The following is a 25,538-nucleotide window of genomic DNA, read 5'->3' on the forward strand; positions in this document are numbered from 1 at the left end:
TCAGGTGGAATCTTCGGATTGTCCTGGAGTGGATGCTGTGGTGGAGAGGTTGCATCAGATTTGGGGGCAGGTAGTGGACAATTTGAAGTTGTCCCAGGAGAAGACTCAGCTTTTTGCCAACCGCCGGCGTCGGGTTGGTCCTCGGCTTTGTGTTGGGGACTTGGTGTGGTTGTCTTCTCGTTTTGTCCCTATGAGGGTTTCTTCTCCTAAGTTTAAGCCTCGGTTCATCGGCCCGTACAAGATATTGGAGATTCTTAACCCTGTGTCCTTCCGTTTGGACCTCCCTGCATCTTTTTCTATTCATAATGTTTTTCATCGGTCATTGTTGCGCAGGTATGAGGTACCGGTTGTGCCTTCCGTTGAGCCTCCTGCTCCGGTGTTGGTTGAGGGCGAGTTGGAGTACGTTGTGGAAAAAATCTTGGACTCCCGTGTTTCCAGACGGAAACTCCAGTATCTGGTCAAATGGAAGGGATACGGTCAGGAGGATAATTCTTGGGTGACTGCCTCTGATGTTCATGCCTCCGATCTGGTCCGTGCCTTTCATAGGGCTCATCCTGATCGCCCTGGTGGTTCTGGTGAGGGTTCGGTGCCCCCTCCTTGAGGGGGGGGTACTGTTGTGAAATTGGATTTTGGGCTCCCCCGGTGGCCACTGGTGGAATTGAACTGGTGTGCATCATCCCCTCTGTTCACCTGTTTCCATCAGGATGTGGGAGTCGCTATTTAACCTTGCTCCTCTGTCACTTCCATGCCGGTCAACATTGTAATCAGAAGCCTTTCTGTGCATGTTCCTGCTGCTAGACAACTCCCAGCTAAGTTGGACTTTAGTCCTCGTTTGTTTTTGCATTTTGTTCCAGTTCACAGCTGTAGTTTCGTTTCTGTGTCTGGAAAGCTCTTGTGATCTGAAATTGCCACTCTGATGTTATGAGTTAATACTAGAGTCTTAAAGTAATTTCAGGATGGTATTTTGATAGGGTTTTCAGCTGACCATGAAAGTGCCCTTTCTGTCTTCCTGCTATCTAGTAAGCGGACCTCAATTTTGCTAAACCTATTTTCATACTACGTTTGTCATTTCATCTAAAATCACCGCCAATATATGTGGGGGCCTCTGTCTGCCTATCGGGGAAATTTCTCTAGAGGTGAGCCAGGACTATATTTTCCTCTGCCAGGATTAGTTAGTCCTCCGGCCGGCGCTGGGCGTCTAGGGATAAAAAACGTAGGCAACGCTACCCGGCTACTGTTAGTTGTGCGGCAGGTTTAGTTCATGGTCAGTTTAGTTTCCATCCTTCCAAGAGCTAGTACTTATGTTTGCTGGGCTATGTTCTCTTGCCATTGAGAACCATAACAGTCATGCACTTGGGTAGAAGTAATAAGATGTATAAATATGTGCTTAATTCTAAAACTCTGGGCAAAACCATCAATGAAAAAGACCTGGGTGTATGGGTGGATGACAGACTCATATTCAGTGGCCAGTGTCAGGCAGCTGCTACAAAGGCAAATAAAATAATGGGATGTATTAAAAGAGGCATAGATGCTCATGAGGAGAACATAATTTTACCTCTATACAAGTCACTAGTTCGACCACACTTAGAATACTGTGCACAGTTCTGGTCTCCGGTGTATAAGAAAGACATAGCTGAACTAGAGTGGGTGCAGAGAAGAGCGACCAAGGTTATTAGAGGACTGGGGGGTCTGCAATACCAAGATAGGTTATTACACTTGGGGCTATTTAGTTTGGAAAAACGAAGACTAAGGGGTGATCTTATTTTAATGTATAAATATATGAGGGGACAGTACAAAGACCTTTCTGATGATCTTTTTAATCATAGACCTGAGACAGGGACAAGGGGGCATCCTCTACGTCTGGAGGAAAGAAGGTTTAAGCATAATAACAGACGCGGATTCTTTACTGTAAGAGCAGTGAGACTATGGAACTCTCTGCCGTATGATGTTGTAATGAGTGATTCATTAATTAAATTTAAGAGGGGACTGGATACCTTTCTGGAAAAGTATAATATTACAGGGTATATACACTAGATTCCTTGATAAGGCGTTGATCCAGGGAACTAGTCTGATTGCCGTATGTGGAGTCGGGAAGGAATTTTTTTCCCCATGGTGGAGTTACTCTTTGCCACATGGGTTTTTTTTGCCTTCCTCTGGATCAACATGTTAGGGCATGTTAGGTTAGGCTATGGGTTGAACTAGATGGACTTAAAGTCTTCCTTCAACCTCAATAACTATGTAACTATGTAACTATGTAACACAAGCACCAAAAAGTATACATATTGGATAATGGTAAACTATATACAGTAACATCAACTAGTACCTATATATATATATATATATATATATATACACTCACCGGCCACTTTATTAGGTACACCATGCTAGTAACGGGTTGGACCCCCTTTTGCCTTCAGAACTGCCTCAATTCTTCGTGGCATAGATTCAACAAGGTGCTGGAAGCATTCCTCAGAGATTTTGGTCCATATTGACATGATGGCATCACACAGTTGCCGCAGATTTGTCGGCTGCACATCCCAAAGATGTTCCATACAAGGCAGGATGGATCCATGCTTTCATGTTGTTTACGCCAAATTCTGACCCTACCATCCGAATGTCGCAGCAGAAATCGAGAATCATCAGACCAAGCAACGTTTTTCCAATCTTCTACTGTCCAATTTCGATGAGCTTGTACAAATTGTAGCCTCAGTTTCCTGTTCTTAGCTGAAAGGAGTGGTACCCGGTGTGGTCTTCTGCTGCTGTAGCCCATCTGCCTCAAAGTTCGACGCACTGTGCGTTCAGAGATGCTCTTAGGCCTACCTTGGTTGTAACGGGTGGCGATTTGAGTCACTGTTGCCTTTCTATCAGCTCGAACCAGTCTGCCCATTCTCCTCTGACCTCTGGCATCAACAAGGCATTTCCGCCCACAGAACTGCTGCTCACTGGATTTTTTTTCTTTTTCGGACCATTCTCTGTAAACCCTAGAGATGGTTGTGCGTGAAAATCCCAGTAGATCAGCAGTTTCTGAAATACTCAGACCAGCCCTTCTGGCACCAACAACCATGCCACGTTCAAAGGCACTCAAATCACCTTTCTTCCCCATACTGATGCTCGGTTTGAACTGCAGGAGATTGTCTTGACCATGTCTACATGCCTAAATGCACTGAGTTGCCGCCATGTGATTGGCTGATTAGAAATTAAGTGTTAACAAGAAGTTGGACAGGTGTACCTAATAAAGTGGCCGGTGAGTGTATATATATATATATATATATATATATATATATATTTATATATATATATATATATACAATTATGTATATATATATATTTCATATATATCTCTCTCTACAGTAATATTTAAGCCAATATGGTGCTCAGTGAAAAGAAAAGTGGAGACCACTTAATTAATGAGTATAGCAACCAACCCAGAACTACTGGACCAAACAGTGAAGTTCAAACAGAGAAACAGGTGAAAAATATATTTTTAATTATAAATTGGTGACAAGCAAAGATTACATAAAATATATAAAATTACATATTAAAAAAATCAATGTGCACATACAGGACCAGATTGAGTTCGTAACCCCCAAACTATAATACAGTACATAGAGGAGCCCAGTAAAAAATAAATGAACAAGTGCTAGTGACAATAAAATAGTGTCAAAACCGTATTTAAAAATGCAAAATTTATAAACAAAAAATGTTAGAGGACCTCACAAGGTGCATAATAATTACCTAGTGAATCCATGGTGCAAGCATTACCAAGTGAAAACCATGGAACATGGAGAGCCAATTGCAGGGATCAGCTCCCAGTGTACATTAAAAATGAGTGAGGTGATTACAAAATGTAAAGGGCACAAATAGAAGCAATGTACCTTTAGGGGTTAACAGGTCCTGGATCGCCATGCAACCCGACGCGCGCTTCGGAACAGTTTCCTTCGTCAGGGGAAGGAAAGAGATCACAATACCAACTCGTTGCTCCTCATTTCCGGAAGAGTGAGGACGAAGTTTAAAATACTGTTTGCAACCTTCCTTGAAAACAAAAAACGTATCTCTACCTCTGGAAAACCTGTCAGGAAGAGCAACTTTGGGTTCCAGCTGGACCGGCCTACCTGAAAAGACCTCAACAATAGCGAACTGGAGCCGCTGTTGCTTCTGCAGAACCTCATGGTGGAGGTCAGTCACCTCCAGAGATAGACATCATAGCTGCTCTGCCAGCCCTGCAACCGGATCCATAACCAAGGGAGAAAACAAAAAAAAACACGCCTGGGGGAATAAAAACATACACAAAAACGATGCGGCCCTCGGGTGTCAATTCCATAAAGGACTGTTCAAATCTCTTAAGGACGCTCTGGCTCCTCATGATCCCCCTTTCCCCCTTGTTCTTTGGCAGAGGCCGTAGTGGCCCACAGAATTTGTGAGATGCGTGATGGATAGTGATGAGTGAATATACTCGTTACTCGAGATTTCCCGAGCATGCTCGTGTGTCTTCCGAGTATTTGTAAGTGCTCGGAGATTTAGTTTTTCTTGCAACAGCTGAATGATTTACATCTCTTAGCCAGCTTGATTACATGTGGGGATTCCCTAGCAACCAGGCAACCCCCACATGTACTTATGCTGGCTAGTAGCTGTAAATTATTCAGCTTCGGCGATGAAAACTGAATCACCGAGCACTTACAAATACTCGTCGGACACCCAAGCGTGCTCGGGAAATCTCGAGTAACGAGTTTATTCTCTCATCACTAGTGATGGACAGCAGGGTGCCTAGTATATTCCCCAGGAGCATGTCCATTTACCAGAGGTGAAGCCAATAGAGGTGGGAGTTGTCAGTTTTCGTGCTGTGAAAAAAAATGTAGGCAAGACCTTGGACTCTGTCTATACTATGGTCTTGCAGGACATTTTTTAAAGAACTGTCCAACTTGCTCTTAAGAAAGAAAGCCATTGGGAAAGCACCAAAATCTAGGTAATAATTGAGGGGGTCACCCAGACTTCCGGTACCTTTTTTCTCCTTAGATAAAGTACTGCATAATACGGTTATGTCCTTCAAGAACCAGATATTGCCATAATTGACTTTCATTGACTGTTGGTCTGCAGGTAATTTTATCAATTCGGGACTGCTTCTGAAATCAGGATTATGGACCATTAGTCTTGAAAATCCCACTCAAATTTTTGCTATTGACAAAACACAGCTACTTCTGAACTTTGTCAAACGGGTAATGGTGGAATTCACACTTTCAGTGGGAGCACTTCACTTTGAATCCATTTCCTGTTTTGTATTGGATTATTTACCTGCTGGGGTGCAAATACATTGATAAATGTGGCCTATGAGTTTGAGGCCTGGTTCAGATGGCCGTATTTTCAGTCAGTGCACTGTCCGTGTGCTCAGTAGACAGCACACTGATCCCATAATAACCATTTACCTGTGCACTTTCATTGATTCACGGGAACAACCAATGGTCCACAGCATGCACTAGTCTCGTCGGTTTTTACAGACCATCTTAGTGCATGTAACAACAAGCAGATCCTACAGTCGGCTGCTATGTGGCCAAGCACATGGAGCTTGTAACATCTACAGTTTGCGGACATGACTGGCCAGTTTAGTATGGTGGTGTGAACTCGGCCCAATCCATACACGTACAGCAGTAGTCGGGGGCAATATCACGGAGCGGCTTCAGTTTACCAGGAGCTCGCTGTAATGTTTCCATGGGCGCCAGCTATGGCCTGGTTTGGAGATAAAAGTCATTTCTGCTGTTTAACCCCTAAATGCCACACTCCCTAACCACCACAGCACCTAAGCAGTTAGATATAGGGGGTCTGCTTCTGTCACCCCCCCCCCCCCCCCCCCAACTCATTCATTAGCGAACGTGACACATTGGGACACAGAACTAAACCAACGCCATTTCCCATATATTCTCTTGCTCGGTGGGGGTCCCTCAGGTTTCATAGGACCACTGTATCTGGTGAAGCTGCAGCTTTAAGACCCAAACCAGCATGGCCATTATTGGATGAAGTGTTATGACTGCAGTCTGGCAGCCTGAGAAGCTGAGGTGTGAGGCCATTACTAGGTGAATGTGTCTGACAGGAGTGAGCCCTCAGGCCAGTGAGTACCAGTGTGCAGGGCTCAGACATGAGAGTACACAGAGGCGGAGATAAGGCGGGAACTGGGGCTGACGAGAAGACCTGGGGAGGGAGCAGCAGAGAGACGTGGGACACAGAGACTTGTCCTGAATGAGAACGAGCCAGAGCCAGAGCCGGCGGCCACAGGCGAGCACGACTGAGCCGGGAGGGGAGAGCTGCAGCCATGCCCGGGAACGGGATGGAGCCGAGGGCTCTGAAATATGAGCAGACACTGGTGAGTGGCTTAGAGCACATTCCAGCACTGCACTGTATGGAGCCCGCAGGCATCGTCTGTCATGTCACTGTCACCTCCCTGCAGTTCTCCCCTTAAGCCTTCCTTTTCAGAGAAGATACAGATGATCATGTACCGTCGCAGCCCTGCTGCCTCCATACTGCAGTCTCCTCACAGACTGACAGCTCAACTTCACCGATCTTCAGTCATCTGCAACCTCTGGCTCTCCAGCTGTTCTTAAAACTACAACTCCCAGCATGCCTTGCATTTAGTGCAGGCAGAGACACAGGTGGCAGGTTACACAGGAAACTTGAGCTGTCAAACCAAAGGCATGCTTGGGCATGGTGGGAGTTGTAGTTTCACATCAGATCAAGAGCCACTTCTTGTCTAATGACCCCCCACTGTGCAGGTGTAGCCCAGGTCCTAGTGACATGGCAGTGCAGGATGGCCTGTGACCCTTCCCATCAGGCGGAGGTGTCCTTATAGTAGTAGGACTTTGTCCTGCACAGCCTACCAACACTGTACACATAGTACGTATATCCGATGATAACACGAATCAACACAACACGAGTATAAAATGAGTACACCCTTCATATTGTGCACATGCTGACACCTGCATTACAGGGATTTCCCACTAAATACATTTATCATCAATCCACAGGTTTATTGATAAATGTCTAATCGTTAAGGTACACCGCTTCACCCTTGTTATTTGCAAGAATGGGGGTCCATAGTTGTGTGAATGCAGCTATACTACACGCGTGATCGCCGCTCCATTCACCTCTAGGAGACTGTTGTGCATCGGTGATGTCTTTAGGCGGTCCCTGGCCAGGACTATCCTCCTCATCATATATGCTAGGGTCTATTTTCAGTGAATGAATGATGTCTAGAGGTGTAATTATAGGGTGCACAGGAACATTGCTATATAGCATTACCTCTAATGATTTCCTATGGTGTCACTTTGTGACTTCCCTCCCACCAGTCACAAATATTTATAAATGCGTTGGATTTTTTTCTCCCTGGTTTCAAGTCCCATGTGACTCACTTGTCATAGACTTCAATGCAAGTCAAACACTACTGCAATTTGCATGTGACTTCTCTGCGAGTTGGTGGGTTTTTTAATAACATAATTGCAGTTCTAAAATAGTCTTGTGACTGCAAGTCGCAGAAAGTTGCATAATCATTTTTGGTCCTGTGACTTGTCCGATGGTTGCTTATAAATAAAAGATTGCTCGCAGCACTCCAAATGTGGAGTCTTGTATAAGGCAACTTAGCCCAGAATTAGACGCACCGTCAAGAAAGTCCCAAGAAGTCCACGTGGAAAAAACATTAATAAATGAAAAAAAGAGTCCAAAAGCAGCTGAAAAACTTCAAAGCATCTTTTATTCTGCCATAGTTGCGATGTTTTGACCAGCCATAGGTCTTTTTCAAGCATGTTTGAAAAAGACCTGTGGCTGATAGAAACGCTGCAACTATGGCAGAATAAAAGAAGCTTTGAAGTTTTTCACCAGATTTAGGACTTTGTCTTTTTTCATTTATTGGCCAATAGTTGCTGTCACGTGACACATCATTGTGTTGCCAGTCTGTCAGCCTCAATGGCCACAAAAAATAGCAGCAGAGCTCAGATGCCAATTAGCTGGTGCTGAGACCCATTCATATGATGCTGCCACCCAGTCCGTGGTGTATGTGGAAGATGCTGGCATAACACCTAACTCCACTACTGCATAAATAAATGGGCATCAAGAAGCACCTAAGGGTTGAAGCCAGTTTCTCCATTAATTTTTACATGGCTTGTTTTTCTGGATGCTACAAAATCGCTAATATTTAACATTTTCAGGAATCTGCCACCAGTCCCAGAAACAACACTGCCACTTATTGGGGGTAAAATAAAAATGACCCAATTAACAAATATTGAACCACAAATCTGCAGTACCAGACACAGCCAGGTCCCCATCAGTCGTTAGTTGATCAGTGACAGGAGTCTGACCTCCAGAGATCAGATATTGATGCTCTTTCCAAAGGATTAACGATCAACACCATAGTCATGGAAAATCTCTAAGGCCACATTCACACGTTCAGTACTTGATCAGTGTCTTACCTCAGTATCTGTAAGCCAAAACCAGGAGTGGGTGATAAATACAGAAGTGGTGACGTGTTTCTATTATATTTTTCCTCTGATCGTTCCTGTCCTGGTTTTGGCTTATAAATACTGATGTAAAATACTGAACGTGTGAACCTGACCTTAAAGTGTAATTTATGGACCAATTGGCAAAAAAAGTGTAATTTTTTATTGGCCACAAATTACTGTATTTTGAGTTCAAGTTATTCCCTGTTGTTTGAACTATGGCCAAGGATTGGCCATCAAATTTAAAGTTTTTCCATGTTTGAATATGCAGCATATTGGACTGATAGCCATAATTGCCTACAGCATGCTTTATACCTAAGTCACAAACCACATATAAAATAGGGACATAAAAATATGGCCATTTACGTATTTCTAAGGGTATGTGCACACATTGCGGATTCCATTGCAGATTTTTCCGCACGGATTCTTCAGAATCCACAGGTAAAACGCAGGGTTTACTGCGGATTTTATGCAGATTTTGTGCGAATTTCACCTGCGTTTTTACACCTGCGGTTCCTATGGAGGAGCAGGTGTAAAACGCTGCGGAATCCGCACACAGAATTGACATGCTGCGGAAAATAAACTGCAGCATTTCCCCTCGGAATTTTCCGCAGCATGTGCATTGCGGATTTTGTTTTCCATAGGTTTACATGGTACTGTTCACCGCATGGAAAAGTGCTGCAGATCCGCAGGGCCAAATCCACAACGTGTGCACAGACCCTTATGGTTCCATATACAAAAGTGGTATGAATGGGAAATACGCTCCTTTTGAATAAGGCCTTTTACAAAAAATTTTTTTGAGGGGGTGAGGGGACAATTCTTCAAAAGGGATTGTTTAATTTACTTCCTTTAGGAGTGCGCTGCTCCCAACTTCACAGCTTTTTGCTTGCCAAGGGGCAGGGTACTCCATGAAGATTGACAGTCTGGACCACGGACATGGCTAATCTGCTGAATACGCTCTGTAAGGGTACGTGTCCACGGTCAGGATGGCCGGCGGTATCGCCGGAGCGGCGAAGCCGCTCGGCGCTAAGCCCCGCCCCCTTTCTGGGACGTGATGATGCCGGATGTGTTAACTGTACACATCCGGGATCATCGCACCCTCGCATAGCGCCCTGTGATATTACTTGCGGCGATGCAGCGTCGCTGCAAGGAACACGGACATGCTGCGATCTGAAAAGACGCGCAGCATGTCCGGAGTCGCAGGGAAGTCGGATGCGTGTTTCCACGCATAGTGGACACGGGATTTCCTAAAATCCCCTCCACTATGCTGGAACATCTGGACGCTGCGTGTTTGACGCTGCAGCTCTGCGCAGCGTCAAACAAGCAGCGTTTACTGACTGTGGACACATACCCTAAGACTTTATTCACATGTTAGGATTTGTTTTATCAAATAAATGAGCTATAATAGGCTTTATGAAATTATGTTAGGCTTTTATCAAATAAATGTGCTCTGTTAGGCCAGTCTCACATGTCCAGATAATTACGGTACCGGAGAAAACGGTACCGGAGTTATCCGTGTCCGTGTGCTCACGTAGGCCATCCGTGTGGGATCCGTATGATGTCCGTGAGTACGTTTTTAAGGTCCGTGTGCTGTCCGTGTGTCCATGTCCGTGTATTGCAACAATTTTTACAATTTTAACCCTATGACAGGAAAAACGCACACGGTCAGCACACGAACAGCACACGGATGTCACACGGACGGATCCGTGTGCGGTACGTGTTTACACGGACCCATTGACTTTAATGGGTCCGTGTGATCCGTGCGCTCCCACGAACACTGACATGTCTCCGCGTTTTGCAAACGGACACACGGTCCGGGAAAAATCACTGATATCTGCAGAGACACATTGATTTTAATTTGTCTACGTGTGTCAGTGTCTCCGGTACGTGAGAAAACTGTCACTACACGTATCGGAGCCACTGACGTGTGAAACCGGCCTTAGGCTTTTAAACATCAGTATTTTGTATCAGTATTTCATCAGTATTTGTATGCCAAAACCATGAGTGTCTCTGATCACTGAACGGGTGTTAATCTTTCAATAATAGCTTTTCTCTGTATCTTCCACTCTTTTGGCATGTAAACACTGACGCAAGATACTGACCAAATACTCCGCTCCTGAGCGACGGCCGCAATGCCGGGTATTAACATGCGAGACTCGGCCGTATTTCTCGCATGTGTGACCCCGGCCTAAGTCCTATGATGTAAGCCGAGGCACCCTAGCCTCCTCAGCATTGGAGGAGAGCAGTGTCACTGAAGCCGTCTGGATCCAGCAGTCTGGCTAGGATCAGAGCAGGGCTTACAAGCTCTGAAGCAAAGAACTTGCAAATGCACGCTCCTTGGCTAGGAGCCTGATAGACAGACTGCAGAGGTGCCTTATAACCCAGGCAATGAGCAGTAAACTATAAAATTAGACATCCTGCTGTGCTTGAGAGCAGAGAGGATTTTAATAATAGGTAAATTGCAGAGTTGCTTGTGTTTACAAGCACATTACAATTTTACCCATTTAAGAAGTGGCGACAACTATTAAAGGGACATCTGTTCTAAAGCTAAACCTTGGAGATGTTATTTGCCCATAGGCAGGGTAAAATGTGTACGTCCTGAGATAATTAGACGCAGGTTATTTTTGGATTGGGGTTTCTGTACATATTCCTCATCTTTGTAGTACCTGCATGTAAACAAATACTGTAGCCCTCTGACACTGGTCAGGCCACAGGCACATGCTGTATAAGGTGTGACTCTATCCTGGGCTGCGAAATTACAGGCAGCTGAATGTACCCTCGTTAACAGTAATATGGTCCATCAAGTGTCCGAAGCGTCCGTCATTTGTTATTCATAAGGTGAGATGGAATTTGCGAAGGCGTGACGTCACGTACGCAGGATTTGTATTACTTGTTGCATGTGGTCTGTGCTACTGCTCTGAGCATGCACCGTGCAAAGTGGGCTCTCCATCCGAAATCAGCACTGCTGGTGACATTGATGCAGGGATTTTATTATCTGGGGATTACAGCAGTTGGACCCAAAAAGAGCAACACACAATCACTATTGAGGACTAGGTCTATCATTGTATGTTGAGCATAAGTATTGTAGCTAGACCATTTCCCTCCTATGTGTTTGGCAACTTTTGACACCTAGTTACTACTGTTTATGCCCATATACTGTACAACTATTTGTGATCTCAGTGGGTCATTTTACTGTAGAAAGTAGGCCAAATTCAGACATCCGTGATAGTACTATGATGTATGGACTGGCCGTGGGTCTCCTCACCCAAACTCAACCGTTTTATAGGCATATATGAGGCTGTTGTGTTTAGATCAAGAGACACATGGCCAGATTATACTTTATGGTTCGTACACGGATCATATTTGATGGAATAAAATACAAGAGTTGTTCACAGCACTCTTGGAGAAATGGGCGCAACAGTCGAAAAAACTGTCACTCAGCCAAAATGTCAAATCCACGTAATTCAATGATAGCTCTCACTAACAAACCAGAAAAAAATAGAAAATACTTTATCCCTCTGTACAGGTGAAGTAGCAGCAGCATTTCGGCCTAAATCTTCTTTGTCAAGTGTACTTCACGGTTGTCTGGATTCGGTCTTTCTGCTGTCTTTTGGGGGGCTTTGTGGACTTACAGTGGTACAGTTAGAGGCTTAGCTAAGTAGTGTTTTCTACACACCCTGTTTTGTTTTTGTTGTTTACGCACATGGATATCTACTATATTATTGTCTAAGGGGTACTTCCGTCTGTCTGTCTGTCTGTCTCGGATATTCATTGGTCGCGGCCTCTGTCTGTCACAGAAATACAACTCGCTGATTGGTCATGGCTGTTTTGCCACAACCAATCAGCGACGGGCACAGTCCAGCGCCAAAATGGCCGCTCCTTCCTCCCCGCAGTCAGTGTCCGCTCTGTTATCCCCTCCAGTCAGCTCTCACACAGGGTTAATGGCAGCACTAACGGACCGCAATATGCCGCGGTGTAACGCACTCCATTGACGCTGCTATTAACCCTGCGTGACCAAATTTTTACTATTGATGCTGCCTATGCAACATCAATAGTAAAAAGATCTAATGTTAAAAATAATGAAAAAAATAAAAAAATCATTATATACTCACCTTCCGCTGCCTTTCTCGCTCCTCGTGACGCTCCAGTGACCGCTCCATGCAAGCGGCAGGTTCCGGTGCTAAGGATGGTATGCGACAAGGACCTGCCATGACGTCACGGTCATGTGACCGCGACGTCATCACAGGTCCTGCGCTCATACCAACCCTGGGACCGGAAGCTGCCGCGTGCAACGCACACAGGGCCAGGACTTCAAGGGGCCTTCGGAAGGTGAGTATATGTTTATTTTTTATTTTAAGTCTGTATACTACGTGGCTCTGTGCTGTATACTCCGTCGCTGTGCAATATACTACGTGGCTGGGCATTATACTACGTAACTGGGGAATATACTACGTGACTGGGCAATATACTACGTGGCAGGGCAATATACCACGTGACTGGGCAATATACTACGTGGCTGGGCAATATACTACGTGACTGGGCAATATACTACGTGACTGGGCAATATACTACGTGACTGGGCAATATACTACGTGGCTGGGCAATATACTACGTGACTGGGCAATATACTACGTAACTGGGGAATATACTACGTGACTGGGCAATATACTACGTGGCAGGGCAATATACCACGTGACTGGGCAATATACTACGTGGCTGGGCAATATACTACGTGGCTGGGCAATATACTACGTGACTGGGCAATATACTACGTAACTGGGCAATATACTACGTGACTGGGCTATATACTACGTGGCAGGGCAATATACTACGTGGCTGGGCAATATACTACGTCACTGGGCAATATACTACGTGACTGGGCAATATACTACGTGACTGGGCAATATACTACGTGGCTGGGCAATATACTACGTGGACATGCATATTCTAGAATACCCGATGCGTTAGAATCGGGCCACCATCTAGTCAGTCATAATATCTTGATATTGTAGACGGGGTGCTGCACACATCGGTTTCAGGGTGCGCACAGTGATTTCTCTCATACACAACAAAATATATTTTCAGTACTGCAGAAACAAGTTTAGTAAAGGTAAATGACATTGATACTCCATTTCACATACTGAATACTTAGCCAGTGATTGACTTTCAATGAATGGAGTATTCTGATATAATGAAGTGTTAGTTTATCTCTGGGATATGCTGTCATAAAATAATCTGACCCCTGACCCCAACCTATCCTGAGAATGAAGGTGTCACAGCGCTGCTCATAGTATTCCCCCATACATTTGCATTCCCAGCCACCATGCTGTGCTAGTAATGGCAGATAGGTCCAATCTATTGAATAGAGTCATTCTCTCTGTACCTTCAGAGTGTGTCCCAGAAATTGGACCCCCCCTGATCAATAAGACTTACAAAGATGATCCTTTATTTTTTATATCATCTTATAGCGCTCATGTTGGTGTACTATAGTGGAGTTCTTTCTAGCTGTTAGTCGCAAGGCACTGAATCTTGTCTTGGAGCCTTTGTCACCTGTCCTGAAGTCATCATTTACATTGTGGTGGTGGACTGACTGAATACAAAGGCCTGCGTTGTAGCCGCCTCATCAGCAGTCAGTGGGTGAGCATTTCTATGTTCTGCTATGTGGGTGACACATTGAGATCTACAGCACTGAAGTAACTGACAATACAGAAAGCACTTGGCGTTCTGCATGTGCGGAAGTGTGTGTTTTCCTGGAGCGCACTGTTAGTAAAGCTGCATGTAAAAAGAACACATTCATCATAATTGCTGTTGATTATTTGCTTGCACAATTAGCCATGTCTTCTCAGCTAATAATTCACTAGTTCATAAGACTTTGTTCCAGCTGGTAATACACTTTCATAGTTCAGCATTCAGTCTGCATGATACTGCCTACAGAACTGAGTATACCTCGGTGTGTGATGTCTTCCCACCAACACTGGGTTTAATATAGGTAAAACACACTTAAAGGGAAAGAATCTGTCATCAGGTTTTTGCTACCAAATCCAAGAGCAGCATGATGCAGGGACAGAGACCCTGATTACTGCAATCTATCACTCACTGGGCTGCTTAGTGTAGTTTTTATAAAATCATGGTTTTATCATCAGGAGACTATCACTAGAGAACTACTTGACCTGCTACCAGATAGTCCAACCATGTCACCACTACTGATTGGCAGCTTTGTGCCTATAAACAATGTACATAGAAAGCTGACAATCAGTGGAGTGGGCAGGATAATAAAGAGCTCAGAATTCAGAGAACTGGTAGATCTGCAGCAGATAAAACAATTTTTAATCGAAACTGCATCTGCCAGTCAAGTAAGTGACACATCGTTGGAATCGGGGTCTCTTTCCGTATATCATGCTTATTTTAGATGGATTAGCAAAAATCTGATTGTAGAATTCCTTTAACCCTTTCACACACCAGCCTGTTTTCACCTTAATGACCTGGCCATTTTTTTCAATTCTGACCAATGTCACTTTATGAGGTAATAACTCTGGAATGCTTCAATGGATCCCGCTGATTCTGAGATTTGCTTTTTTTCATTACATGTTTTACTTCATATTAGTGATACATTTTGGTCGATATGATTTGCATTTATTTATGAAAATATTGAAAATTTCACAAAAGAATTAAAAAATGTTTACATTTTTCAAGCTGGTACCTGATGAAGGCTAGACAGCTGAAATGTGCTGTGTTTGTTTTATCATTATTTTTTTTTTAATTTGTCATAAGTCATCTAATCATTTGCTAGTTGTTTTTTTTTTATTAAAAATTTCCATCCATCCATACCTCTGGATCCGCTATGCATCTGAGTGGAAGCGCCTTATAGCCTGATCTTCTGTTTCTTTGCTCTTAATGTTCAAACTTAAGCCATTTAAGCCGAGGCACCTAATTTTGCCCCCAAAAACTGGGAAAACTTATTGACTCGAGTATAAGCTAGGTATGCATTGTCCCCTCATCCCTATCCTGGTATACATGGCTCCCCATCCCTGTCCTTGTATGCATGGCTCCTTATCCCCATCCCTGTCTGCATGGCTCCTTATTCCCATGGTTGTCTACATGGCCTTATTCTCATCCTTGTCTGTATGGCTCCTTATTCCCATCCTTGTATGCATGGCTCCTTACCCCCATCCTTGTCTGCATGGCTCCTTATTCCCATCGATGTCTGCATGGCTCCTTATCCCCATCCTTGTCTGTATAGCTCCTTATTTCCATCCTTGTCTACATGGCCTTATTCTCATCCTTGTCTGTATGGCTCCTTATTCCCATCCTTGTATGCATGGCTCCTTACCCCCATCCTTGTCTGCATGGCTCCTTATTCCCATCGATGTCTGCATGGCTCCTTATCCCCATCCTTGTCTGTATGGCTCCTTATTCCCATCCTTGTATGCATGGCTCCTTATCCCCATCCTTGTATGCATGGCTCCTTATTCCCATCCTTGTATCCATGGTTCCTCATCCCCATCCTTGTACGTATGGCCCCCATGAGAAAAACATAAAAAAAAATCCTACTTACCTTCCCTGCGCGCCCTCGCAGCATCTTGTTCCTGTGCCAGCAGCATTTGCCACCAAGCGATCACGTGTCCCCGCTCATTAAGGTAATAAATATTCACCTCTCTCCACGCCTATAGGAGTGGAGAGAGGTGAATATTAATTACCTTAATGCAAGGGTACCCGTGATAGCCTGGCTGCTGGAAGCTGGAGTGCGCTGCGTGTGACAGGAGGCAGAAGCCGGCTGCTGCAGCTAAAGCCTGTGCGCGCTGGAGAAGAAATGAATGTTCACTGCAAGTGCAGTGAATTTTCATTTCTTTTGAGCAGCGGGCACAGGCTTTAGCTGCAGCAGCCGGCTTCTGCCTCCTGTCACACGCAGCTCCGCCGCTCCCCCCTCCCCTGCAATGACAATGGGACAATGACTTGTGCATAAGCCGAGGGGGGCGTTTTCAGCACAAAAAATGTGCTGAAAAACTCGGCTTATACATGAGTATATACACTATTTATTTCTTACTGCAAAATGCAAATACATTTCTATAATTTATACAATGTGATTTTCTGCATTGTATTTTTGATATTCTGTCTCTCAACGTTAAAATTAACCTAGAAAAAAGAGATATAAGCCAGCTCACCTGTGATGCATAAACCAAACCTCGGGAGCACGGACCCGCTGTGTCCAGGAGTATAAAGTCCAAGAAAGAAGAGAACGTCCAACTTAAATCATGATTAAGAGAGCTTAGTCTCCAGAAACACGTTGAGATTCTTACCCATATGGTTCGTGCTGAAGTCTGTATCCTCTATGTTTAAAGTTTGTGGATTTGGTGAACTTTCTTAAAATTAACCTACCCTTAAAATTATAGGCTGTTCATGTCTTTGTCAGTGGGCAAACTTACAAAATCAGCAAGGGATCAAATACGTATTTCTTCCACTGTATGTTGTAGAGAGTCAGGGGCTCCATACACATTATATGGTCAACCAGTCCTGCTGAAATTTCAGTGTTCTGTCGACTTTAATGTGTATTGAGGCCTTAAGAGTGTAAACCCCCTCTCACTTGTTAGATGAAAGTTGAATGAAATGAACTACGGTATTTTGATTAAAAACCACATCTGTTTGTTCTTTAAACAACAAACATCCGTAGCCATCCAAAATATCAATCAGATGTGTTGGATATTTTCATATGACTATCCTCAATGGTATAGGGCAGGGGTGGGCAATTAATTTTCCCGAGGGGGCCACATGAGAGAGTGTGACTGTTGTGGAGGGCCGAACCAATAGGACAAAATTAATTCTACTCAATATTAATATCAATATATTATTATATTATTGATAATTATATTAATATTAATTGTATCACTTAATATTGAACAGAATTAAGTATGCTGACATCTCCCTATATATATATCATTTGAACCCAAGTACAGCCCCTTCTGTATATCATGAGCCCCCCACAGCCCCTTATATACTGTAAGAGCCCCACACCTTCCTTCCTCACATACGGCATGAGCCCCACACCTTCCTCCCCCATATGCGGCATGAGCCCCACACCAGCCTCCCCATGTGTGGCATGAGCCAAACACAGCCTCCCTATGTACACTGCATGAGCACCACACAGCCTCCCTATATACACTGCATGAGCCCCACACAGCCTCCCTATATACACACTACATGGGACCCCCACAGCCTCAGTGTATACACTGCATGAGGTCCCCACAGCCTCAGTATATACACTGCATGAGGCCCCCACAGCCTCAGTATATACACTCCATGAGGCCCCCACAGCCTCCCTATACACACAGCATGAGGCCCCCATAGCCTCCCCATATACTGCATGAGGCCCCCATAGCCTCCACATGTGCAGCATGACGCCCCCATAGCCTCCCCATGTGCAGCAAAACTCCCCTATAGCCTCCCCATGTGCAGCATGACGCCCCCATAGCATTCCCATGTGCAGCAAGAAAAGCCCATATGCAGTACCATGTATAGCATGACGCCCCCATATGCGGCACCATGCGTAGCATGTCGCCCCCATACAGGGCCGGCGTCAGCACCCGGGCAACTGCCGGGGCCCTGGCGAGACGGGGGCCCATTCAGGCAGCTGCCTAGGGCCCCTGCTCCCCCAGGAGCCCTCAGCTAGCGGAACATCACGCAGCCGCTATGGGGCCCCTGTGAGGCAGGGGGGCCAGCGCCGACTCCCCCGCCGCTGCATTGAACTATACCGGCGTCTGCTGGTACAATCCAAAGCAATGATGGAGGGAGAGAATGTCACCTGACGCTCCCTCTCCCATCATTCCCCGCTCTGCCTCTGACACTGCGGGTGCACGATGATTTCATCGCGCACTCACTGTGTTCCAGGCAGTGCAGCCGCTGAGACAGGAGCAGGGAGCAGCGCGGAGTGGGCACGAGGAGAGGTGAGGAGTGTGGGTTTTTGTTTGTTTTTTTACTATAACAGTGAGTACTGGACTGACTGTGGGGCCATTCTCGGGGGGGGGGAGATGCGGGCTGTGCTGTATGCTACGTGGGCTATGTTATATACTATGTTGCTGTGCTATATACTACATGGCTGTGCTATATGATACGTGGGCTGTGTTATATACTACGTGGCTGTGCTATATACTACATGGGCTGTGTTATATACTACGTGGGCTGTGTTATATACTACGTGGGCTGTGTTATATACTACTTGGCTGTGCTATATACTACTGGGCTGTGCTATATACTACTTGGGCTGTGCTATATACTACTTGGGCTGTGCTATATACTACTTGGGCTGTGCTATATATTACTTGGGCTGTGCTATATACTACGTGGCTGTGCTATATACTACGTGGCTGTGTTATATACTATGTGGGCTGTGCTATATGCTACGTGGCTGTGCTATACACTGTGTTCCAAATTATTATGCAAATAATATTTCCTCACATTTTCTCTAAATTACCTATCTGAATTGCAGTCATTGTTATTTTGCAGTCATCTACTCTTCTAGTATAATTGCAATGTTTTGGAACAAACTGCCCATGAAAACAGTATATTTAAAAAAAAAAAATAAACACTCAAAATGCATGTTCCAAATTATTATGCACAGCAGAGTTTTCAACCTTTTTTTTTTATTTTGAACAAAAAAATGGTCAATTGTGAAGTTATAAGCATTATCAGCTTATTATGGTGCTTGAACCTCCTAGGTTCAAGCAACATATTGTAATCCGATTTCTTATATTTTCTTATTATTATTATTATTCTTCTCCGCGTTTTCCGCAATTAATGCGGCCCGAACCGCTCGGCGCAGAGACCCCGTTCAGGCGGCGTTTCGAAGCCCTCGGTGGGGACAGGTGTGCTATGACTTTTATAGTCGATCCGATATGTAGATTTTATTTAAATCGCATTTAAAAAAAAAAAATTCCCATAGGAAATAATGGCGAACTTTCCATTACCCCAAACTTGACCTTCCAAAGATGGCAGCTATGCAAATGTACGGTATCCATTTTAGGACATGATCATTTATCACACGGCCCCGTGTGCAAAAGTAAGTGCGCCCCGGGCCCGTGTGCAAAAGTAAGTGCGCCCCCGGCCCCGTGTGCAAAAGTAAGTGCGCCCCCGGCCCCGTGTGCAAAAGTAAGTGCGCCCCCGGCCCCGTGTGCAAAAGTAAGTGCGCCCCCGGCCCCGTGTGCAAAAGTAAGTGCGCCCCCGGCCCCGTGTGCAAAAGTAAGTGCGCCCCCGGCCCCGTGTGCAAAAGTAAGTGCGCCCCCGGCCCCAAAAGTAAGTGCGCCCCCGGCCCCGTGTGCAAAAGTAAGTGCGCCCCCGGCCCCGTGTGCAAAATTAAGAGCGCCCCCGGCCCCGTGGGCAAAAGTAAGTGCGCCCCCGGCCCCGTGTGCAAAAGTAAGTGCGCCCCCGGCCCCGTGTGCAAAAGTAAGTGCGCCCCCGGCCCCGTGTGCAAAAGTAAGTGCGCCCCCGGCCCCGTGTGCAAAAGTAAGTGCGCCCCCGGCCCCGTGTGCAAAAGTAAGTGCGCCCCCTGCCCCGTGTGCAACAGTAAGTGCGCCCCCGGCCCCGTGTGCAAAAGTAAGTGCGCCCCCGGACCCGTGTGCAAAAGTAAGTGCGCCCCCGGCCCCGTGTGCAAAAGTAAGCGCGCCCCCGGCCCCGTGTGCAAAAGTAAGCGCGCCCCCGGCCCCGTGTGCAAAAGTAATGGCGCCCCCGGCCCCGTGTGCAAAAGTAATGGCGCCCCCGGCCCCGTGTGCAAAAGTAATGGCGCCCCCGGCCCCGTGTGCAAAAGTAATGGCGCCCCCGGCCCCGTGTGCAAAAGTAAGTGCGCCCCCGGCCCCGTGTGCAAAAGTAATGGCGCCCCCGGCCCCGTGTGCAAAAGTAATGGCGCCCCCGGCCCCGTGTGCAAAAGTAATGGCGCCCCCGGCCCCGTGTGCAAAAGTAATGGCGCCCCCGGCCCCGTGTGCAAAAGTAATGGCGCCCCCGGCCCCGTGTGCAAAAGTAATGGCGCCCCCGGCCCCGTGTGCAAAAGTAATGGCGCCCCCGGCCCCGTGTGCAAAAGTAATGGCGCCCCCGGCCCCGTGTGCAAAAGTAATGGCGCCCCCGGCCCCGTGTGCAAAAGTAATGGCGCCCCCGGCCCCGTGTGCAAAAGTAATGGCGCCCCGGGCCCCGTGTGCAAAAGTAATGGCGCCCCGGGCCCCGTGTGCAAAAGTAATGGCGCCCCCGGCCCCGTGTGCAAAAGTAATTGCGCCCCCGGCCCCGTGTGCAAAAGTAAGCGCGCCCCCGACCCCGTGTGCAAAAGTAAGCGCGCCCCCGGCCCCGTGTGCAAAAGTAAGCGCGCCCTTGTCCCCGTGTGCAAAAGTAAGCGCGCCCCCGGCCCCGTGTGCAAAAGTAAGCGCGCCCCCGGCCCCGTGTGCAAAAGTAAGCGCCCCCCGTTCCCGTGTGCAAAAGTAATGGCGCCCCCGGCCCCGTGTGCAAAAGAAATGGCGGCCCCGTGTGCAAAAGTAATGGCGCCCCCGGCCCCGTGTGCAAAAGTAATGGCGCCCCCGGCCCCGTGTGCAAAAGTAATGGCGCCCCCGGCCCCGTGTGCAAAAGTAATGGCGCCCCCGGTCCCGTGTGCAAAAGTAATGGCGCCCCCGGCCCCGTGTGCAAAAGTAATGGCGCCCCCGTCCCCGTGTGCAAAAGTAATGGCGCCCCCGTCCCCGTGTGCAAAAGTAATGGCGCCCCCGTCCCCGTGTGCAAAAGTAATGGCGCCCCCGTCCCCGTGTGCAAAAGTAATGGCGCCCCCGTCCCCGTGTGCAAAAGTAATGGCGCCCCCGTCCCCGTGTGCAAAAGTAATGGCGCCCCCGGCCCCGTGTGCAAAAGTAATGGCGCCCCCGGCCCCGTGTGCAAAAGTAATGGCGCCCCCGGCCCCGTGTGCAAAAGTAATGGCGCCCCCGGCCCCGTGTGCAAAAGTAATGGCGCCCCCGGGCCCGTGTGCAAAAGTAATGGCGCCCCCGGGCCCGTGTGCAAAAGTAATGGCGCCCCCGGCCCCGTGTGCAAAAGTAATGGCGCCCCCGGCCCCGTGTGCAAAAGTAATGGCGCCCCCGGCCCCGTGTGCAAAAGTAATGGCGCCCCCGGCCCCGTGTGCAAAAGTAATGGCGCCCCCGGCCCCGTGAGCAAAAGTAATGGCGCCCCCGGCCCCGTGTGCAAAAGTAATGGCGCCCCCGGCCCCGTGTGCAAAAGTAATGGCGCCCCCGGTCCCGTGTGCAAAAGTAATGGCGCCCCCGGCCCCGTGTGCAAAAGTAATGGCGCCCCCGGCCCCGTGTGCAAAAGTAATGGCGCCCCCGGCCCCGTGTGCAAAAGTAATGGCACCCCCGGCCCCGTGTGCAAAAGTAATGGCGCCCCCGGCCCCGTGTGCAAAAGTAATGGCGCCCCCGGCCCCGTGTGCAAAAGTAATGGCGCCCCCGGCCCCGTGTGCAAAAGTAATGGCGCCCCCGGCCCCGTGTGCAAAAGTAATGGCGCCCCCGGCCCCGTGTGCAAAAGTAATGGCGCCCCCGGCCCCGTGTGCAAAGGTAAGCGCGCCCCCGGCCCCGTGTGCAAAAGTAAGCGCGCCCTTGGCCCCGTGTGCAAAAGTAAGCGCGCCCTTGGCCCCGTGTGCAAAAGTAATGGCGCCCCCGGTCCCGTGTGCAAAAGTAATGGCGCCACCGGTCCCGTGTGCAAAAGTAATGGCGCCCCCGGTCCCGTGTGCAAAAGTAATGGCGCCCCCGGTCCCGTGTGCAAAAGTAATGGCGCCCCCGGTCCCGTGTGCAAAAGTAATGGCGCCCCCGGTCCCGTGTGCAAAAGTAATGGCGCCCCGGGCCCCGTGTGCAAAAGTGATGGCGCCCCCGGCCCCGTGTGCAAAAGTGATGGCGCCCCCGGGCCCCGTGTGCAAAAGTGATGGCGCCCCCGGCCCCGTGTGCAAAAGTGATGGCGCCCCCGGTCCCGTGTGCAAAAATAATGGCGCCCCCGGCCCCGTGTGCAAAAGTAATGGCGCCCTTGGCCCCGTGTGCAAAAGTAAGCGCGCCCCCGGCCCCGTGTGCAAAAGTAAGTGCTCCCCTGGACCCGGGTGTGGAAAAGTAAGTGGCCCCCCTGGTCCGGTGTGTGAAAAGTGCTGCTGTAAAGCTGGCAGCGCTGTTCAAGCACCATGTATTTCCTTCAGGAAATGCCCATCTAGTTACAAAATGAAATCAAACAGTTTTCAAGTGAAAACTTTATTCTAGGTGATGTTACATTTGCACATAGGACCCCTTGTTCAAAAGAAGCTTCTGAACTCTCTCGTCCATTGAATTTGTCAGTTTTTGGATGGTTTCTGCTTCAATTATTTTGCATGTGGACAGAATACCCTCCCAGAGCTGTTGCTTAGATGTGAACTGCCTCCCGCCATCATAGACACTCCTTTTGATGATGCTCCAGAGGTTCTCAATGGCGTTGAGGTCAGGGGAAGATGGTGGCCACACCATAAGTTTATCCTCTTTTATGCCCATAGCAGCCAGAGATGCAGATGTGTTTTTTGCAGCATGAGACGGTGCATTATCATGCATGAAAATGATCTTGATGCGGAAAGCACGGTTCTTCCTCTTGAACCATGGCAAGAAGTGTTGTTTTAGAAACTCCACATAGATTATGGAGTTCATCTTTACCCTTTCAGGGATCATAAAGGGGCCGACAATCTCTCTCCCCATGATTCCAGCCCAAAACATTACTCCACCTCCTCCTTGTTGGCGCCTTAGCCGTGTTTTCATTGGGTGTCCATCAACCAGCTATCCTGCACTGCATCCATCTGGACCATCGAGCGTTGCACGGCACTCATCGGTGAACAAAACAGTTTGGAAGTCAGTCTTCATGTATCATTTGGCCCACTGGAGCCGTTTCTGCTTGTGTGCAGTGGATAGAGGTGGTCGACAGGATGGCTTACGCACAGCTGCAAACCTCTGAAGGACCCTGCATCTTGTTGTTCTGGGGACGTTGGAGGCACCAGCAGCTTCAAAAACTTGTCTGCTGCTATGACAAGGCATTTTTGCAGCTGCTCTTTTAACCTTACGCAATTGCCTGTTGGAAAGAGTCCTCAATTTTTCCTTATCAGCACGCACACGTGTATGCTGGGGATCAGCTACATACTTCTTGATTGTGCGATGATCACGATGAAGTGTCTTGGCAATGTTGATTGTAGTCATGCCTTGACCTAAATACTCCACAATTTGTTGCTTCTCAGCAGCCGACACATCCTTTTTCTTTCCCGTTTTTGCAAAAAATGTAGGCTGCTTAATAATGTGGAACAGCCTTCTTAAGTAGTCTTGCCTTTATTTGGACACCCCTGCCAAACTAATTTGCACAGGTATCTGCAATTGCTTTCAGTGATATAAAGAGCCCTGACACACATCATCATCAATGAGTTTAAATGATAAACAAAAAAATTCTAACCTTATCACTCCTAAACTCTTTGTGCATAATAATTTGGAACACAGTGTATACTACGTGGGCGGTGTTATATGCTACGTGGCTGTGCTATATATACTGTGTTCCAAATTATTATGCAAATTGAATTTAAGTGTCATAAAGATTTAATTGTTTTGTTTTTCAAATAAACTCATGGATGGTACTGTGGCTCAATGGATCACTCAAATCAATCTTAAACACGTGATAATTAGTTTTCCAGGTGATTCTAATTAAAGGAAAACTACTTAAAAATGATGCTCCACATTGTTAAGCAGGCCACAGGTTTCAAGCAAAATGGCAAATAAAAAGGATCTCTCTGCTGCTGAAAAGCCTTAAATAGTGCAATGCATTGGTCAAGGGATGAAATCATTAGATATTTCACGAAAACTTAAGAGTGATCATCATACTGTGAAGAGATTTGTGACTGAAACAGAGCACAGACAGAGTTTATGCAGATAAAGGCATGATGAGGAAGATTTCTGCCAGACAAATTCATTGGATTAAGAGAGCAGCTGTCAAAATACCATTACAAAGCAGCAAACAGTTATTTGAAGCTGCTGGAGAATCTGGAGTCCCTCGAACCTGAAGGTGTAGGATCCTTCAAAGGCTTGCTGTAGTGCATAAACCTACTATTCTGCCACCCCTAAACAGTGTTCACAAGCAGAAACGGTTGCAGTGGGCCCAAACATACATGAAGACTAATTTTCAAACAGTCGAGCAACCCTGGATGGTCCAGATGGATGGAGTAGTGGATGGCCACCATGTCCCAACAAGGCTGCAACATCAGCAAGGAGGTGGAGTAGTCATGTTTTGGGCCGGAATCATGGGGAAACAGCTGGTAGGGCCCTTTAAGGTTCCTGAAGGTGTGAAAATGACCTCTGCAAAGTATATAGAGTTTCTGACTGACAACTTTCTTCCATGGTCTAAAAAGCAGAAACGTGCCTTCAGGAGCAAAATCATCTTCATGCATGACAATGCACCATCTCATGCTGCAAAGAATACCTCTGAGTCATTGGCTGCTATGGGCGTAAAAGGAGATGAACTCATGGTGTGGCCACCATCTTCCCCTGACCTCAACCCTATAGAGAACCTTTGGAGTATCATCAAGCAAAAGATCTATGAGGGTGGGAAGCAGTTCACATCAAAACAACAGCTCTGGGGGGCTATTCTGATTTCATGCAAAGAAATACAAGCAGAAACTCTCCAAAAAACTCACAAGATCAATGGATGCAAGAATTGTGAAGGTGATATCAAAGAAGGGTTCCTATGGTAACATGTAACTTGGCTTGTTAGGAGGTTTTGGAGTTAAATAGCTTTTTTGTTCAGTGAATGTGACCTCCTAATGCTGCAAATTCCACAACTGAGCATTTTCAGTTCTTTAAAACATATCAAATGTTTAGAAATTCTACTGTGCCTAATAATTTGGAACAGTGCATTGTGAGTTTTTATTCATTTTGGAGATTATACTGTTATCATTGGGAGGTTTCTTCAATAAAATTCGATGCATACTCTAACGGGTGATGACTTTGATTAGACTGTCATTTGCACCGACCATTTAGGAAAATCAGAGAAAAATGTCATTTGCATAATAATTTGGAACATGGT

The 25,538-nt window shown here is 46.9% G+C and overlaps 1 protein-coding gene across 2 annotated transcripts in view; it reads left to right on the plus strand.

Annotated features, from left to right (window-relative positions):
• Positions 1 to 6,181: 6,181 nt before the first annotated feature.
• CLCN2 (chloride voltage-gated channel 2) overlaps positions 6,182 to 25,538 on the plus strand; it is a 197,229-nt gene continuing 177,872 nt past the window's right edge. For both annotated transcript variants that reach the window (XM_077290099.1, XM_077290100.1), the window contains exon 1: positions 6,182 to 6,352. In XM_077290099.1, the coding sequence (XP_077146214.1) occupies positions 6,302 to 6,352 (51 nt within the window). In that variant the 5' untranslated portion in view covers positions 6,182 to 6,301. The remainder of the gene's footprint in view (positions 6,353 to 25,538) is intronic.

Source organism: Ranitomeya variabilis, chromosome 2 (genome assembly GCF_051348905.1).
Source record: "Ranitomeya variabilis isolate aRanVar5 chromosome 2, aRanVar5.hap1, whole genome shotgun sequence".
Lineage (NCBI taxonomy): Eukaryota > Metazoa > Chordata > Amphibia > Anura > Dendrobatidae > Ranitomeya > Ranitomeya variabilis.